Source organism: Oncorhynchus gorbuscha, linkage group LG04 (assembly GCF_021184085.1).
Source record: "Oncorhynchus gorbuscha isolate QuinsamMale2020 ecotype Even-year linkage group LG04, OgorEven_v1.0, whole genome shotgun sequence".
In the NCBI taxonomy this organism is placed as follows: Eukaryota; Metazoa; Chordata; class Actinopteri; order Salmoniformes; family Salmonidae; genus Oncorhynchus; species Oncorhynchus gorbuscha.
Window position 1 is genome coordinate 6,778,662 of NC_060176.1, and position 17,962 is coordinate 6,796,623.

At 43.5% G+C, this 17,962-nt stretch overlaps 1 protein-coding gene across 7 annotated transcripts in view; it reads left to right on the top strand.

Moving 5' to 3' along the window:
* The window catches only part of chd9 (chromodomain helicase DNA binding protein 9), a 143,217-nt gene that overhangs the window by 71,713 nt on the left and 53,542 nt on the right, over positions 1 to 17,962 (top strand). For all 7 annotated transcript variants that reach the window (XM_046345638.1, XM_046345640.1, XM_046345641.1 and 4 more), the window contains 6 exons: positions 9,226 to 9,337; positions 14,035 to 14,184; positions 14,661 to 14,729; positions 15,391 to 15,446; positions 15,884 to 16,001; positions 16,531 to 16,617. In XM_046345638.1, the coding sequence (XP_046201594.1) occupies positions 9,226 to 9,337; positions 14,035 to 14,184; positions 14,661 to 14,729; positions 15,391 to 15,446; positions 15,884 to 16,001; positions 16,531 to 16,617 (592 nt within the window). The remainder of the gene's footprint in view (positions 1 to 9,225; positions 9,338 to 14,034; positions 14,185 to 14,660; positions 14,730 to 15,390; positions 15,447 to 15,883; positions 16,002 to 16,530; positions 16,618 to 17,962) is intronic.

Genomic DNA, 17,962 nt, shown 5'->3' on the forward strand with positions numbered 1-17,962 from the left:
GGTCAATCAGATTTGTGAACATGGTCCCTAGCTTTGTGTTGCCGCTTTCCATGTTGTCTGTTGTCTGTAGCTTGTGAGGTATGGAAACACTTTGTTGCTTTTATGAATTTTGTCTTGCTGCTTTTTGTTCTATGTTGCTCTGTCTGTATGCTACGTCTTGCTTGTCCTATGTTGCTATGTCTTGCTTGTTCTATGTTGCTATTGTCTATATTGTAATTGTTTTTAATAACCTGCCCAGGGACTGCGGTTGAAAATTAGCCGGCTGGCTAAAACCGGCACTTTTACTGAAACGTTGATTAATGTGCACTGTCCCTGTAAAAATAAAAAATAAACTCAAACTCAACAGCCACCCTCGAAGCAACGTTACCCATGCAGAGCAAGGGGAACAACCACTCCAAGTCTCAGAGCGAGTGACGTTTGAAACTCTATTAGCGCGCACCCCGCTAACTAGCTAGCCATTTCACATCGGTTACACCAGCCTAATCTCGGGAGTTGATAGGCTTGAAGTCATAAACATCGCAATGCTTGAAGCACAGGGAAGAACTGCTGTCAAACGCACAAAAGTGCTGTTTGAATGAATGCTTATGAGCCTGCTGGTGCCTACCACCGCTCAGTCAGACTGCTCTATCAAATCATAGACTTAGTTATGACATAATAACACACTGTAACGGTTTTCTAGTGGTGAAGGAGAGTCGGACCAAACTGCAGCGTGTAGATTACGATCCATGTTTAATAAAACAAACGTAACACGAATCAATACAAAACACTACAAAACAATAAACGAAACGAAAACCGAAAACAGCCTATACTTGTGCAAACTAACACATAATAAGGACATCAAGACAGTAAGGACAATCACCCACAACACAATCAAAGAATATGGCTGCCTAAATATGGTTCCCAATCAGAGACAACGATAAACACCTGCCTCTGATTGAGAACCACTTCAGACAGCCATAGACTTACCTAGAACACCCCACTAAGCTACAATCCCGCTATATACACACCACATACAAAAACCCATGTCACACCCTGGCCTGACCAAATAAATGAAGATAAACACAAAATACTTCGACCAGGGCTTGACACACACAGAAATACGAGTCTTAGGCCATTAATATGGTCGAATCCGGAAACTATCATCTCGAAAACAAGACGTTTATTCTTTCAGTGAAATACGGAAGGTTTAAAAATCTATACTTCTGTGTATTGATTTTAAGAAAGGCATTGATGTTTATGGTTAGGTACACATTGGAGCAACGACAGTCCTTTTTCGGAAACGGGAACGTTTTTCATCCAAAAATGAAATTCTGCCCCCAGAGTTTCAAGAGGTTAACCCACCGTTCCTAGGCCATCATTGAAAATAAGAATGTGTTCTTAATTGACTTGCCTAGTTAAATAAAGATTAAATAAGGGGGGGAATAATTAAATAAAAAAACGGCCTAATTGGTGTCCAAAAATACAGATTTCCGATTGTTATGTAAACTTGAAATCGGCCCTAATTAATCGTCCATTCCGATTAATCGGTCGACCTCTAGGCTAGATAGCTAGCAACAATGAAAAGAAACAGCCATGTGGGGAATCGTTGATGACTCGTTTCAGCTAGTTTCATCTTGTTCTTGATACCATGTCTTGTTTTGACTGATTTTATGTCGCTGCTAAAATTAGCTAGCTAGCTAGCTAACACACATCTTTAACAATGTATTTGAGAGACAACATGTTTTCAATAAACATTGGAAATGAAATGTAGTTACGTGTTGTCAACAATCTAAGCCAACCCTGTCTGATTTGCCCCATAGTTGCGCACACGTTGGTTTTGTTGGTAAACAACCAACATGTCTATAGGAGAGAATATAGTATGGCCTACTGTTTGATGATAGGAGATGAAACTGCTGGATATCTCTATTTCAGTCCTGCCCGTGTGGGAGAACACTCTGTTGTATCCATATTTCATGGACTGGTTAATATTAGAGCGGTCTTGTTGCCGTTTCACATTCTCCTCAGCTGCTCATTGCATAGCAGAGTAGAGCATTTGCTCCATTGCCACTCATAGGAAGTGATGTCACATCCACCGCCCACGCTGCCAACTATACTCCCTGGGGCACGTTGCCAGGCAACCCCAAAGTGTCATTGTGGATAGGATTATGGAAGTGTAATATCATCCGGAGGAGTAAAGTGAGAAACATACCTTTAGTCCCTACAACAACACAACATGTTCAAGGAGACCATGAAAGCTCTATTATTGACAGACAGTGGGAGAAACGTTCAGCCTCCTACAGACCAGTGTGTGTGTGTGTGTGTGTGTGTGTGTGTGTGTGTGTGTGTGTGTGTGTGTGTGTGTGTGTGTGTGTGTGTGTGTGTGTGTGTGTGTGTGTGTGTGTGTGTGTGTGTGTGTGTGTGTGTGTGTGTGTGTGTGTGTGTGTGTGTGTGTGTGTGTACACATAAATGCATGGTTATTTGTATAGATAACTGTGTGTGGTTGTGTGTGTATGTTTTGTGCCTTCTCTCTAGCACCCTCTCTCTCCCTTTGTCTCCATCTAAACCATCACAGCCAATATCAGTCCTGATTTAGTGGGAAATGTCCAGAGGGGATAGTGTATCCTTTACCTAGCATAGTGTGTGTCCTATCCTAGACCTAGCCTGACGTGTGGCCGAGAACTAGTGTGTGAGGCCGAGGCCAGCTTAGTGTGACTGAGACAGGCTAGGCTGTGGTAATGGCTGTAAGCACTAGGCAGGATGAATGCCTGCCTGGCTGGTTGAATGACTGGCTGGAGGACTGGCTGGCTGGTTTTCCTGGTTCCACTATACTGTATTGGAGCATAGGCCCAGAAGGAGTCTTCTATCGCTTAACTAGAGACAGGCTAGCACTGTCACAGCACATACAGTACCCTCTGTAATTATTAGGACAGTGAACCATTTCTTCTTTGGCTCTATACTCCAAAAGTTTGGATTTGAAATCGAACAATGACAACGAGGTTGAAGTGCAGACTGTCAGCTTTAATTTGAAGGTATTTTCATCCATATGAGGTGGAACGTTTAGAAATTACAGCACTTTTTGTAATAGTCCCCCCATTTTAGGTGACCAAAAGTATTGAGACAAATTCACATATGTGTATTAAAGTGAGAACGTTAGACTCACAAATATCATAATACCCCACCATAAGAACCTCTCACCATTATAATAATGGGAGGTTAGCATTTTTCTGTAATTTTCCATTATTAATTTCATTATTCACGATTCATTCAGGATTATCCATAATCATGGTAGCAGCCATATTAATTTAGAAGTATTTAGAGACATATTCTATTCTTAATTACAATTAAAGTGACTCCAAAATGACACAATACATTATTTACCATGCATTTCTAATGAGCACAAAATAATCAGAAACACAACCAAAACAGACACCAAATGCATCCAACAAGTGTCTAGAGTCACAAGCTTGATGTAGTTATTGCGTGCTATGAATAGGGGACCAAATACTTTTAAAATACTTTAATACACATATGTTAATTTTTACCAATACTTTTAGTCCCCTAAAATGGGGGGACTATGTACAAAAATGATGTCATTTCTGGGCCCTCCCGGGTGGTCTGCTGTGCCACCAGAGACTCTGGGTTTGAGCCCAGGCTCTGTCGCAGCCGGCCGCGACCGGGAGGTCCATGGGGCGACACACAATTGGCCTAGCGTCTTCCAGGTTAGGGAGGGTTTGGCCGGGAGGGATATCCCTGTCTCATCGCGCACTAGCGACTCCTGTGGCGGGGCGGGCGCAGTGCGCACTAACCAGGTCGCCAGGTGCACAGTGTTTCCTCCGACACATTGGTGCGGCTGGCTGCCAGGATGAATGCGCGCTGTGTTAAGAAGCAGTGCAGCTTGGTTGGGTTGTGATTCGGAGGACGCATGGCTTTCGACCTTCGTCTCTCCTGAGCCCGTACGGGAGTTGTAGCGATGAAACAAGATAGTATCTACTAACAATTGGATACCACGAAATTGGGGAGAAAAGGGGGTAAAACTTGTTTTGCCTGTATTTTCTAAACTGTTTCCGTGATATGGATGAAAATACCCTTAAATTAAAGCTGACAGTCTGCATTTTCACCTCATAGTCATTGTTTGATTACAAATCCAAACTGTTGCAGTATAGAACAAAAATAATAAATAATGCTTCCCTGTCCCAATAATTACGGAGGGCACTGTAGTTAGCTCTGTGTGCCTGTGTAGGTGTGAGTACCTCTTTCAGAGTAGTTGGTGTTGTGTGAGAAGGAATCGACGCTCGTGTGAGCGTTGCCGTGTTTTGGAGCGAATAAGATAGAGCTAGAGAGCTTCTGTTCCTGTTACTGTGTGAGGGAGTACAGGGAGGGGAGAGGGTGGAGGAAGACAAGGTGAGAGATAATGTGCATGACAGAGGGAGTGAGGGAGGACTAATCAGGAGCACACACAGAGAGAAGACCTCAGGCTATGTATGGTATTTAGAGCACTACACCAAACCTCTGAACTTTATCTGATCCTCTATCCTCATCTTCAGACATACAGTACAGACATAGGCCTATACAATACTGTCATATAACAGACATGGCCCTCACTTCATATTCATTGCCAAACCCACTGGCTCCAGGTCATCTATAAGTCTTTGCTAGGTAAAGCCCCGCCTTATCTCAGCTCACTGGTCACCATAGCAGCACCCATCCATTGCACGCGCTCCAGCAGGTATATTTCACTGGTCACCCCCAAAGCCAATTCCTCCTTTGGCTGCCTTTCCTTTAAGTTCTCTGCTGTCAATGACTGGAATGAATTGCAAAAATTACTGAAGCTGGAGACTCATATCTCCCTCACTAACTTTAGGCATCAGCTGTCAGAGCAGCATTCTTATTTTCAATGACGGCCTAGGAACAGGGGGTTAACTGCCTGTTCATGGGCAGAACGACATATTTTGTACCTTGTCAGCTCGGGGGTTTGAACTTGCAACCTTCCGTTTACTAGTCCATACGGTATGTCGGTATGTCTCGGCTGAGGACTTTTAACGAGAGTGGCACGTATAGCTTGCTGTTGTTGTTAGCCAATTGGAAGTCATCAAAGAGAGAGAGAGAGAGAGAGAGAGAGAGAGAGAGAGAGAGAGAGAGAGAGAGAGAGAGAGAGAGAGAGTAGGGAGAGAGAGAGAGAGAGAGAGAGAGAGAGAGAGAGAGAGAGAGAGAGAGAGAGAGAGAGAGAGAGAGAGAGAGAGAGAGAGAGAGAGAGAGAGAGAGAGAGAGAGAGAGAGAGAGAGAGAGAGAGAGAGAGAGAGAGAGAGAGAGAGAGAGAGAGAGAGAGAGAGAGAGAGAGAGAGAGAGAACTGGGTATCGCTCACTAAGAGAGGAGTTTTTGTATGGAGGTCAATGAGTGTCGAATTTAGTTAAATAAAAATGTAATGGCTTATTTATGGGCTGTTATTGTAAATAAGAATTTGTTTTTAACTGACTTGCCAAGATAAATAAAAATGTATTCGTTGTGGCTTATTTGATCTGATAGAAGTTTGGTAATGCTTAGGTTCTTACCAGTTTAATTATATTAGTAGGACATGTGACATCTCGGCATCTTTGAGAAAAAACACTTTATCGGAGTTTTGTCTGTTGTTTACACACGTATCTGCCCTCTCATTGGCTAGAATGGTCCCACCTGATCTTGCCTCCTCCCGACTGCCTTCTATTTTTGAAGACATTTATTTTCATTGTTAGATCGACCACTTGAGTATCTGGTCAATATAATGGATAATCTATTCCAAGACAGAGAGCTAGAGACGGAGAAGGGAGGAGGCTCAGTCACTATATCTCTCAGTTTTGATCCAATAAATAGCTTGACAAATGGAGTTGTGCACAGTTCTGACAGACAAAATAAACTATACAGAAAACAAGATCCCACAAAACCCAAAAAGGAAAATGACAACTTATATATGATCCCCAATCAGAGACAACGATAGACAGCTGCCTCATATTGGGAACCATACTCAGCCAAAAACACACAGAAATAGAAAACAGATTTTCCCACCCTGTCCTAACCAAACATAGAGAATAATAAGGATCTCTAAGGTCAGGGCGTGACACTTACATGTTGATAAGAACACGGCAGGCAGGCAGGCAGGCAGGCAGGCAGGCAGGCAGGCAGGCAGGCAGGCAGGCAGGCAGGCAGGCAGGCAGGCAGGCAGGCAGGCAGGCAGGCAGGCAGGCAGGCAGGCAGGCAGGCAGGCAGGCAGGCAGGCAGGCAGGCAGGCAGGCAGGCAGGCAGGCAGGCAGGCAGGCAGGCAGGCAGGCAGGCAGGCAGGCAGGCAGGCAGGCAGGCAGGCAGGCAGGCAGGCAGGCAGGCAGGCAGGCAGGCAGGCAGGCAGGCAGGCAGGCAGGCAGGCAGGCAGGCAGGCAGGCAGGCAGGCAGGCAGGCAGGCAGGCAGGCAGGCAGGCAGGCAGGCAGGCAGGCAGGCAGGCAGGCAGGCAGGCAGGCAGGCAGGCAGGCAGGCAGGCAGGCAGGCAGGCAGGCAGGCAGGCAGGCAGGCAGGCAGGCAGGCAGGCAGGCAGGCAGGCAGGCAGGCAGGCAGGAGAGAGAGAGAGAGAGAGAGAGAGAGAGAGAGAGAGAGAGAGAGAGAGAGAGAGAGAGAGAGAGAGAGAGAGATTTGTGTCTCTCTCTCAAACTGTACATAGCAGAGATCTATTGTATCAGTCTACACACACACAAGCACACACACGCACTACATATTTTCTCCCTGAAAAATATCTCTACATTCTGCACATATTATTATATTATATTAGAAGCTGATTCTCACTAGAGGTCGACCGATTATGATTTTTCAATACCGATACCGATTATTGGAGGACAAAAAAAGCAGATTCCGATTAATTGGCCGAATTTAAAAAAAAAATAAAAAAAAAAGAAAGAAAGAAAAAAAAGTATATATATATATATACACACACATTTTTGTAATAATGACAATTGCAACAATACTGAATGAACAAAGAACACTTTTATTTTAACTTAATATAATACATATTATGGGCTTTTGGATGGGTGTTCTTAAGGTGATTCCACAGGTTGGTGGTATGTTTTGATTTAGCCGTTGCTGACCCCATGCTTATCTTTATCACAAATAAGACACCTTGCTTTCCCTGGTGCCAATTCCATGTATTAGTCCCACACTGGTGCTCTGCTTTTCTCTGCCATTTGTAAAACACACACACAGCTCTGAAGTGACAATGATACTGAATAGTCTGCTTAGGAGACAAATACTCTCAACTGTTTGAATAAAAATTGAGTTTAAGTTACCTGTGATGAATGTTGAAAACAAAAACTGTAATTTCCATATGCAGGAAATCCTATTTTAATAATGGGCATGGTAAGAATTGACTACCAAAGTGCGAGTCATAATTCCCATGACACCTTCTAGCAAAATCTGAAAAGCGGTTCCTTCATTAATTTATTCCATAGGATATTTTTAGATTAACTTAAAATAAGGTCTGTGTTTCATGTAGGCTTACACCACCTTGCCAATTTTATAACAGTGTAGATATCCATAGGACAAGGTAACTCTGATCAATATTGGCTAAAAATAAGTGAAGATCATTTTTTTTGTAGAATGGATTTATGAAAATATGTTGACACACGTTACCTTATCCTAGTGAGATTTACATGGGTATCAAAACGCCAAGGTGGTTTAAGCACGAAACACAGACCTTATTTGAAGTAGATCAAGATATTCTCTATGGAAGACATGAACGGTAAAATAACGAAGGAACCCCTTTCACGTTCAGCCGCAAGTTATTACAGGAATTATAACGCGTCGACTATTTCTCTCTAAACCATATACCTTTGACTATTAGGAGCCTGCTGCTGCCCACCATCCCTCAGTCAGACTGCTCTATCAAATCATAGACTTAACTATAATAAACACACAGAAATACGAGCCTTAGGTCAAATCCAGAAACTATCACCTCGAAAACAAAACGTTTATTCCGTTCTGTATTTTATCTAACGGGTGGCATCCATGAGTCTAAATTCAATGTTATGTCATAATTACGTAAACTTCTGGCAAATTAGTTCGCAAAGAGCCAGGCAGCCCAAGCTGTTGCATATACCCTGACTCTGCACGTAATGAACGCAAGAGGTGACACAATTTCACCTGGTTAATATTGCCTGCTAACCTGGATTATTTTTAGCTAAATATGCAGGTTTAAAAATATATACTTCTGTGTATTGATTTTAAGAAAGGCATTCATGTTTATGGTTAAGTACACATTGGAGCAATGACAGTCGTTGATTGATTGTTTTTTTATAAGATAAGTTTAATGCTAGCTAGTAACTTAGCTTGGCTTACTGCACTCGCTTAACAGGCAGGCTCCTCGTGGGGTGCAATGTAATCAGGTAGTTAGAGCGTTGAACTAGTTAACTGTAAGGTTGCAAGATTAGATCCCCCGAGCTGACAAGGTAAAACTCTGTCCCTGAACGAGGCAAAACGTTCCTGGGCCGTCATTGAAAATAAGAATGTGTTCTTAACTGACTTGCCTAGTTAAATAAAGGTGGAAAAAGAAAATAGGCAAAATTGGCGCCCAAAAATACCGATTTGCGATTGTTATGAAAACTTGAAATTGGCCCAAATGAATCGGCCATTCCGATTAATTGGTCGACCTCTATTTCTCACACAATAACCAAGAGGGACATGATTATATTATTAGAGATTTGTTAAATGTGATAATCCCTTTTGAGGCCATTAGGTCATGCTAAAGAATTTACAATATGTGTTAATACTGTAGCTAACTGCATGGTTACTTCCCATGAAAATGCATGTATTGATGTACTATCATTTAAATGTAGTGCAGCCTACTTGATTCAGTCAGTCACTATTTGTCTCTAGTTTATGAAACTGCATTTAATAAGGCATTAAGCAACCATGGAAACAATTAAATCATTTTAAGTAAAATAAACAGAGCTGGACTGGTAATAACAGTGAAACAAAATAACTATTCTTACTAAATGATGCCTTTAAAAGATGCAGTGAGGAACACGGCATATACTGCACCGCAGCACACACTCCTGAGGTCATTTATTTAGCACAGCAAGGACAATCTTTATATTATCGTTCATCAATTATTCAGAGACAGTTTCCATGAAACATAGAGGGAAAGAGGAGAAAATAGAGTCCAGTTTTCCTATTTTGTCTCTCGTTTAACAGACGTTGATCCTTAATGTTTGTCCTGTTATCTTTATTTCAGGAAAATCGTCATTAAATTTGGAGGGATAAAGAAAAAGAGGGAGACAGAGTCTTCAGAGGAGGAGTCTGATGAAGAACGTCCGCCTCGAAGATCCTTTAAAGACGGTGACTCGGTGAGTCCCTCCCCCAGTCTCCAAGCTGCAGCTCGCAAAAGCCTTATGACAGTGTTATTGTGATTATTAAAGGCATGGAGTCCCTCCCCATGTCTCCAAGGCTACAGTATGCAGGCTCTTTATGGCTGCAGAACTCTTATGACGGTGTTATTGTGATTATTATAGGCATGGAGTCCCTCCCCGTGTCTCCAAGGCTACAGTATGCAGGCTCTTTATGGCTGCAGAACTCTTATGACGGTGTTATTGTGATTATTATAGGCATGGAGTCCCTCCCCGTGTTTCCAAGGCTACAGTATGCAGGCACTTTATGGCTGTAGAACTCTTATGACGGTGTTATTGTGATTATTAAAGGCATGGAGTCCCTCCCCGTGTCTCCAAGGCTACAGTATGCAGGCTCTTTATGGCTGCAGAACTCTTATGACGGTGTTATTGTGATTATTATAGGCATGGAGTCCCTCCCCGTGTCTCCAAGGCTACAGTATGCAGGCTCTTTATGGCTGCAGAACTCTTATGACGGTGTTATTGTGATTATTAAAGGCATGGAGTCCCTCCCCATGTCTCCAAGGCTACAGTATGCAGGCTCTTTATGGCTGCAGAACTCTTATGACGGTGTTATTGTGATTATTATAGGCATGGAGTCCCTCCCCGTGTCTCCAAGGCTACAGTATGCAGGCTCTTTATGGCTGCAGAACTCTTATGACGGTGTTATTGTGATTATTATAGGCATGGAGTCCCTCCCCGTGTCTCCAAGGCTCCAGGCTCTTTATGGCTGCAGAACTCTTATGACGGTGTTATTGTGATTATTATAGGCATGGAGTCCCTCCCCGTGTTTCCAAGGCTACAGTATGCAGGCTCTTTATGGCTGCAGAACTCTTATGACGGTGTTATTGTGATTATTATAGGCATGGAGTCCCTCCCCATGTCTCCAAGGCTACAGTATGCAGGCTCTTTATGGCTGCAGAACTCTTATGACGGTGTTATTGTGATTATTAAAGGCATGGAGTCCCTCCCCGTGTCTCCAAGGCTACAGTATGCAGGCTCTTTATGGCTGTAGAACTCTTATGACGGTGTTATTGTGATTATTATAGGCATGGAGTCCCTCCCCATGTCTCCAAGGCTACAGTATGCAGGCTCTTTATGGCTGCAGAACTCTTATGACGGTGTTATTGTGATTATTATAGGCATGGAGTCCCTCCCCCGTGTCTCCAAGGCTACAGTATGCAGGCTCTTTATGGCTGCAGAACTCTTATGACGGTGTTATTGTGATTATTATAGGCATGGAGTCCCTCCCCATGTCTCCAAGGCTACAGTATGCAGGCTCTTTATGGCTGCAGAACTCTTATGACGGTGTTATTGTGATTATTATAGGCATGGAGTCCCTCCCCGTGTCTCTCCAAGGCTACAGTATGCAGGCTCTTTATGGCTGCAGAACTCTTATGACGGTGTTATTGTGATTATTATAGGCATGGAGTCCCTCCCCGTGTCTCCAAGGCTACAGTATGCAGGCTCTTTATGGCTGCAGAACTCTTATGACGGTGTTATTGTGATTATTATAGGCATGGAGTCCCTCCCCGCATGTCTCCAAGGCTACAGTATGCAGGCTCTTTATGGCTGCAGAACTCTTATGACGGTGTTATTGTGATTATTATAGGCATGGAGTCCCCGTGTCTCCCTACAGTATGCAGGCTCTTTATGGCTGCAGAACTCTTATGACGGTGTTATTGTGATTTTAAGGCATGGAGTCCCTCCCCGTGTCTATGCAGTATGCAGGCTCTTTATGGCTGCAGAACTCTTATGACGGTGTTATTGTGATTATTATAGGCATGGAGTCCCTCCCCGTGTCTCCAAGGCTACAGTATGCAGGCTCTTTATGGCTGCAGAACTCTTTTGGCTGTAGAACTCGGTGTTATTGTGATTATTATAGGCATGGAGTCCCTCCCCGTGTCTCTCCAAGGCTACAGTATGCAGGCTCTTTATGGCTGTAGAACTCTTATGACGGTGTTATTGTGATTATTATAGGCATGGAGTCCCTCCCCATGTCTCCAAGGCTACAGTATGCAGGCTCTTTATGGCTGCAGAACTCTTATGACGGTGTTATTGTGATTATTATAGGCATGGAGTCCCTCCCCGTGTCTCTCCAAGGCTACAGTATGCAGGCTCTTTATGGCTGCAGAACTCGGTGTTATTGTGATTATTATGAGTCCCTCCCCATGTCTCCAAGGCTACAGTATGCAGGCTCTTTATGGCTGCAGAACTCTTATGACGGTGTTATTGTGATTATTATAGGCATGGAGTCCCTCCCCATGTCTCCAAGGCTACAGTATGCAGGCTCTTTATGGCTGCAGAACTCTTATGACGGTGTTATTGTGATTATTATAGGCATGGAGTCCCTCCCCGTGTCTCCAAGGCTACAGTATGCAGGCTCTTTATGGCTGCAGAACTCTTATGACGGTGTTATTGTGATTATTATAGGCATGGAGTCCCTCCCCGTGTCTCCAAGGCTACAGTATGCAGGCTCTTTATGGCTGCAGAACTCTTATGACGGTGTTATTGTGATGTTTAAGGCATGGAGTCCCTCCCCGTGTCTCCAAGGCTACAGTATGCAGGCTCTTTATGGCTGCAGAACTCTTATGACGGTGTTATTGTGATTATTATAGGCATGGAGTCCCTCCCCGTGTCTCCAAGGCTACAGTATGCAGGCTCTTTATGGCTGCAGAACTCTTATGACGGTGTTATTGTGATTTTATAGGCATGGAGTCCCTCCCCGTGTCTCCAAGGCTACAGTATGCAGGCTCTTTATGGCTGCAGAACTCTTATGACGGTGTTATTGTGATGTTTAAGGCATGGAGATGTCTCCAAGGTGTTATTGGCTGTGATTATTATAGGCATGGAGTCCCTCCCCGTGTCTCTCCAAGGCTACAGTATGCAGGCTCTTTATGGCTGTAGAACTCTTATGACGGTGTTATTGTGATTATTATAGGCATGGAGTCCCTCCCCGTGTCTCCAAGGCTACAGTATGCAGGCTCTTTATGGCTGCAGAACTCTTATGACGGTGTTATTGTGATTATTATAGGCATGGAGTCCCTCCCCGTGTCTCCAAGGCTACAGTATGCAGGCTCTTTATGGCTGCAGAACTCTTATGACGGTGTTATTGTGATTATTATAGGCATGGAGTCCCTCCCCGTGTCTCCAAGGCTACAGTATGCAGGCACTTTATGGCTGCAGAACTCTTATGACGGTGTTATTGTGATTATTATAGGCATGGAGTCCCTCCCCGTGTCTCCAAGGCTACAGTATGCAGGCTCTTTATGGCTGCAGAACTCTTATGACGGTGTTATTGTGATGTTTAAGGCATGGAGTCCCTCCCCGTGTCTCCAAGGCTACAGTATGCAGGCTCTTTATGGCTGCAGAACTCTTATGACGGTGTTATTGTGATGTTTAAGGCATGGAGTCCCTCCCCGTGTCTCCAAGGCTACAGTATGCAGGCTCTTTATGGCTGCAGAACTCTTATGACGGTGTTATTGTGATGTTTAAGGCAGGGGTAGGCAAATATATTTATTTATCTATTGTAGTATTATTATTAAAAGGCATGGAAAGGTCATTTCCTCAGTCTGCAGAACGCAGTCCTTTGTGTTTAAAGATTCATGTCATATAGATCAGTTCTTATGACAGTGTTGTTGTGATAGTTAAAGCAATGGAGAGTCCCTGTCCTTGGGCTCTCTTGTTGGCCATGCTGATGCTGAGTGGAATACAGGAGTCACAGCTGTGGTGTGGAGTCAAAGTACACCGGGTGGTTCAGAGTTAGTTCAGGGCCTAACCAATTCAAGAATGAATAGCTCCAGTGTAATTTACTGTTGTTGTTGGTAGAGCTGAGGATTCTGTAGGGGTAGGCCTATTCTATACCTTGAGGACCGTCCTTATCCATAGACACTGGTTTTGAGTGAGGGGGACGATCTGCTCTGTTCCAGTTGACGGAGTATTCAGTGAGTGGGGATGAAAGACTACTCTCTCCCCTAACTCCCCTCTCCCCCTGGCTGTGTCATAGTATGGATCGACTGGGGATTACACCCCCTCCCCCCGCCCATGTGTATGTATAATTATCCTCATTATCCCCCCCACCCAGTCTTAATTAGAGCTGTTTGAAGATGTCATTTAGAATGATCCTCCAGTCCTGTCTGTTGCACTATAAGTGGTGGAGTTAGTAGACAGACAGCTCTGAGAACAGCTACAGCATCATCACCACAGGGGACCCCTCAGCCTCGGAGGTAACCTGACAGGCAGGGAAGGTGGGACCACTCAGCCTGGGAGGCAGCCTGACAGGCAGGGAAGGAGGGACCACTCAGCCTGGCAGGCCTGAGTCTTTTATGGTCAGCCTGGGTTATTCTCATCCACAGACACGTTATTATTTTCAACTGAATGGTATTTAGTACCTCATTAAACTGTGGCTGTCATTAGCAGGGTCTCTCTGATGTGTTTTCCTAATAATAAGCACCTAATAATAAGCACACATATTGCTGCGGAGTGCATACAACACACAGACACATGCACACACACTATTGAGAATAGACAGGACTGCCTTTGATGGCTGCCTACACAGTAAAACATAGGAAAAGAGTTATACTGATATTTTGGCTGTGCTGATTTGTACAATACAGAACCTCCGTAATACTAAACGTCTTTCCCTTACCCCCACGTAGACGCGTCGTTCGAACCGCCAGGTGAAGAGGAAGAAGTATGCAGAGGAGGGAGAGGCCAGGGTGTCTGATGAGGAGGTGAAGGTCATGGTTAAAACCAAGAAGACCAGCACTGCTGCAGCACGCAAAGAGCCAGCACAGCAGCTGTTTGTGGTGAGGAGATACTGGCCTGGCCCAGGCAGCAATCAATAACTCTCAATAACATTCAGTTGTTCTAGACCAGTTGTTTCCAACTCCAGTCCTCCAGTACCCCCAAAAGTACACATTTTTGCTTTAGCCCCGGACAAAAACATCTATTTCAATTTGTCAGCTAATCGTCAATCCCTCAACGAGTGAGTTTGTCTGGGGCCACAACAACAATGTGTACTGTTGGGGGCACTGGAGGACTGGAGTTGGGAAACACTATAAGACTGATAGGTTCTACAGTACCAAAACATATCAAGATTACATTATTCATTGCTCTAGCATAGCCCTATCTAGTCTAATATGTGTGTTATAGCAGTACAATGCATCTCAAGGCCATTCTTCATTCTGATATACATTGAACATACATGAACCTGGTGTGTGGAGTATGAAGGTTGTATATGGAGCTGTTAAAGTGGTTTGTTTCCATCTTGTCAATGCTGCAGGAAAACCCCAGTGAGGAGGATGCTGCGGTTGTTGACAAGATCATGTCATCTCGAATTGTCAAGAACGAGGTAGGATTACAATCATTATCTTTAATGCCACACTCACTCATACCACTCTTTGTAGTACTATAGTATTTTAGTTTAGTTAGTCGTACATCTGCTTACCATCTGCAATGTGGGTTTGATTGAATTCAACCCTCTGTCTTTTCCTACCAAACACTGAGTGTACAAAACATTAAGAACACCTTCCTAATATTGCATCCCCCTTTTGCCCTCAGAACAGCATCAATTCGTTGAAGCATGGACTCTACAAGGTGTCAAAAGCATTCCACAGGAATGCTGGCCCATGTTGACTCCAATGCTTCCCACAGTTGGCTGTTGAGCATGAAAAACCCAGCAGCGTTGCAGTTCTTGACACAAACCGCTGCGCCTGGCACGTATTACCACACCCCGTTCAAAGGAAATTAATTTAGTCTGCCCATTCACTCTCTGAATGGCACACGTAGACAATCCATGTCTCAAGGCTTAAAAATCCTTACTTAATTAACCTGTCTCCTCCCCTTCATCAACACTGATTGGAGTGGATTTAATAAGGGTTCATACCTTTCACCTGGATTCACCTGGTCAGTCTATGTCATGAAAATAGAAGGTGTTCTTAATGTTTTGTACACTCCGTGTATGAAGAGCTTTTAGTCTGTATTCTGTTCTATAATATTGGTTTCTCTTCTAGGTCGCTCCAGGAGTTATCGTAGAAGTGGAGGAGTTCTTTGTAAAATACAAAAACTAGTAAGGCATTCTTTTTCATTCCGGCTAAGATAATTGCATGCACATTTTTAAATGTTTGTATTCAACCAAAAAAGCCAAATACAGTATGTTAAACAGAGCGATGTAAGACACAGCTTGTCATTAGTAGTTCTTGCACTACCACTTTGAGATGCCTTTGACTGAACTCACATGTGACCTCATTGTAGTTTCAGTAGAACAAAATCCAGGCCAGTCTGAAATGAAGACTAATTTGGTGTGTAGTAGATTGTAAATCCTATACAAATGTAAAATGTACAAAATAGCACACAAATGGAACATTTAAACATAAAGTAAACATATATCCATTTGAAAGATGTACGACGTCATAAAAGACATTCAAGTTTTATTTGAAGTTTGTACTATACGTGTGTGTTCTCGTGTGTTCCTGACTCTGTGTGTTGTCCCTCGGTCTCTCTCAGCTCCTACCTCCACTGTGAGTGGGCCGTAGAGCAGCAGCTGGAGAAAGACAAGAGGATTCAGCAGAAGATCAAACGTTTCAAGATTAAACAGGCACAGAGAGCCCACTTCTTTGCAGATGTAAGACCCTTTCACACCAGTGTTTGTGTGTGTGTGCGCGTCAGTGTGTGTGTGTTTGCCTGTTTTGCGCAGGCATGTTTGCATGCATCTCTGTAGTGTGCTTTATGTTCATCCCACCTATACAGTATGTTTTTCCCCCCAGACTCCAGATGGCATGATGGCAGTTTACTGTCTTCCTGTGTGTTTTAGATGGAGGATCCCTTTAACCCTGAGTATGTCTTCCTGTGTGTTTTAGATGGAGGAGGGTCCCTTTAACCCTGACTATGTCTTCCTGTGTGTTTTAGATGGAGGAGGATCCCTTTAACCCTGATTATATCTTCCTGTGTGTTTTAGATGAAGGAGGATCCCTTTAACCCTGATTATGTCTTCCTGTGTGTTTTAGATGGAGGAGGATCCCTTTAACCCTGACTATGTCTTCCTGTGTGTTTTAGATGGAGGAGGATCCCTTTAACCCTGACTATGTCTTCCTGTGTGTTTTCGATGGAGGAGGGTCCCTTTAACCCTGACTATGTCTTCCTGTGTGTTTTAGATGGAGGAGGATCCCTTTAACCCTGACTATGTGGAGGTAGACAGAGTACTGGAGGTGTCCTATTGTGAAGACAAGGACACAGGAGAGGTAAGAGTGGGGGGGGGCTCTTTCATTCACAACAAATGACCTCCAATGGAGAGATGATTAGATTGCCTTTTGTTGGACAGAGGGAGAGACAGAGTGTGTATGTGTGTATGTCCTTGAGTGTGTCTCATCTTTTCATTTGTAGAAGATACTATTGTAAAGCATGGGGTCATTCCATACATGTGTATTATGGTTGTTGTCTCAGCTACTTTAGCTGTGTAGCTACTAGTGTTGCTTGGTGTAACGGTACCACGGTAACACCACAGTAATACCACGGCAATACCACGGTACCAAAACCTCATGATACTTATGATACCAACATTTTACAATACCATAGTACCGTTTGATCTATAGAACCTGCTGGTGCCAGTTGAATTTAAGCATCTCGTCTGATGTATGAGCAGGTCCAATAATGTCCGCTTCACTTTCATCAACATATCATGTGGCAGCTGTAATCAGCCAGCCTCATCCCCTACCAGCCCCCACTGACCTGCTTCTCCAAGCTCTGATACTGCTGATGGTCATTAGTAGCCTACCAAACTTGCTAACTGCCTGGTACTCATCACTCTATTGTCCCTCTAATCACTCTGACATCAATACAAATGTGGTTGAAAATCTAATCAAACACTTCATGAGAGGAGCTCATGTTGCACAGCATTTCAATAAGCTATGTAATTGTGTGAGAACAGAGTGATGGCCTCTATTAAAAAGAGGAAGATCCCATCAGCTTTCTATAGACTAGGCCTACTATATTTATTTCTCAACTTTCCTAATATTAAGTACGTTGCTTCTCTTTACAACAGTAGTATGGCCTACCTGGCTGGCATGAAAATGAACCACGGGAAAAGCGTCCTCCATTCTCTATTTAAGTGCATAGCTGCCCCTGTTTTGATACAGGTGCATGATAATGTTCCATTCTAAATCAAGACACATTTCACACATATATTATTTAGTATATGTAAAGACAAGATTAAATCAAGAATAGTCTGCTGGGAGACAATATTAGCCTATCACTTGTGAATGATATCACTTGTGAATGATACCCAGCTTCAGGCAAACAGCGCGTTGTTTTTTTGCGACTTTTTCAAATCATATTCGCATACCTCATATAGCCTAGCCCATAGACCTATATGTTTTGATAACATTTGTATCATAATTAAAGTGGCCAAATAACTTCTTAAAACTAAGCACATTCATCCACTTCTAAATGACATACATATGCAGCGTGTGAGCTTATAATGTGAAGAAATAGCCTAATAGTTTATCAACATTTTAAGCTAAACATTCTCATCTGTCGCGTCAGGCTTATTGCTTAAAACATATTTTTTGATGCTAGTGGTTATATTAA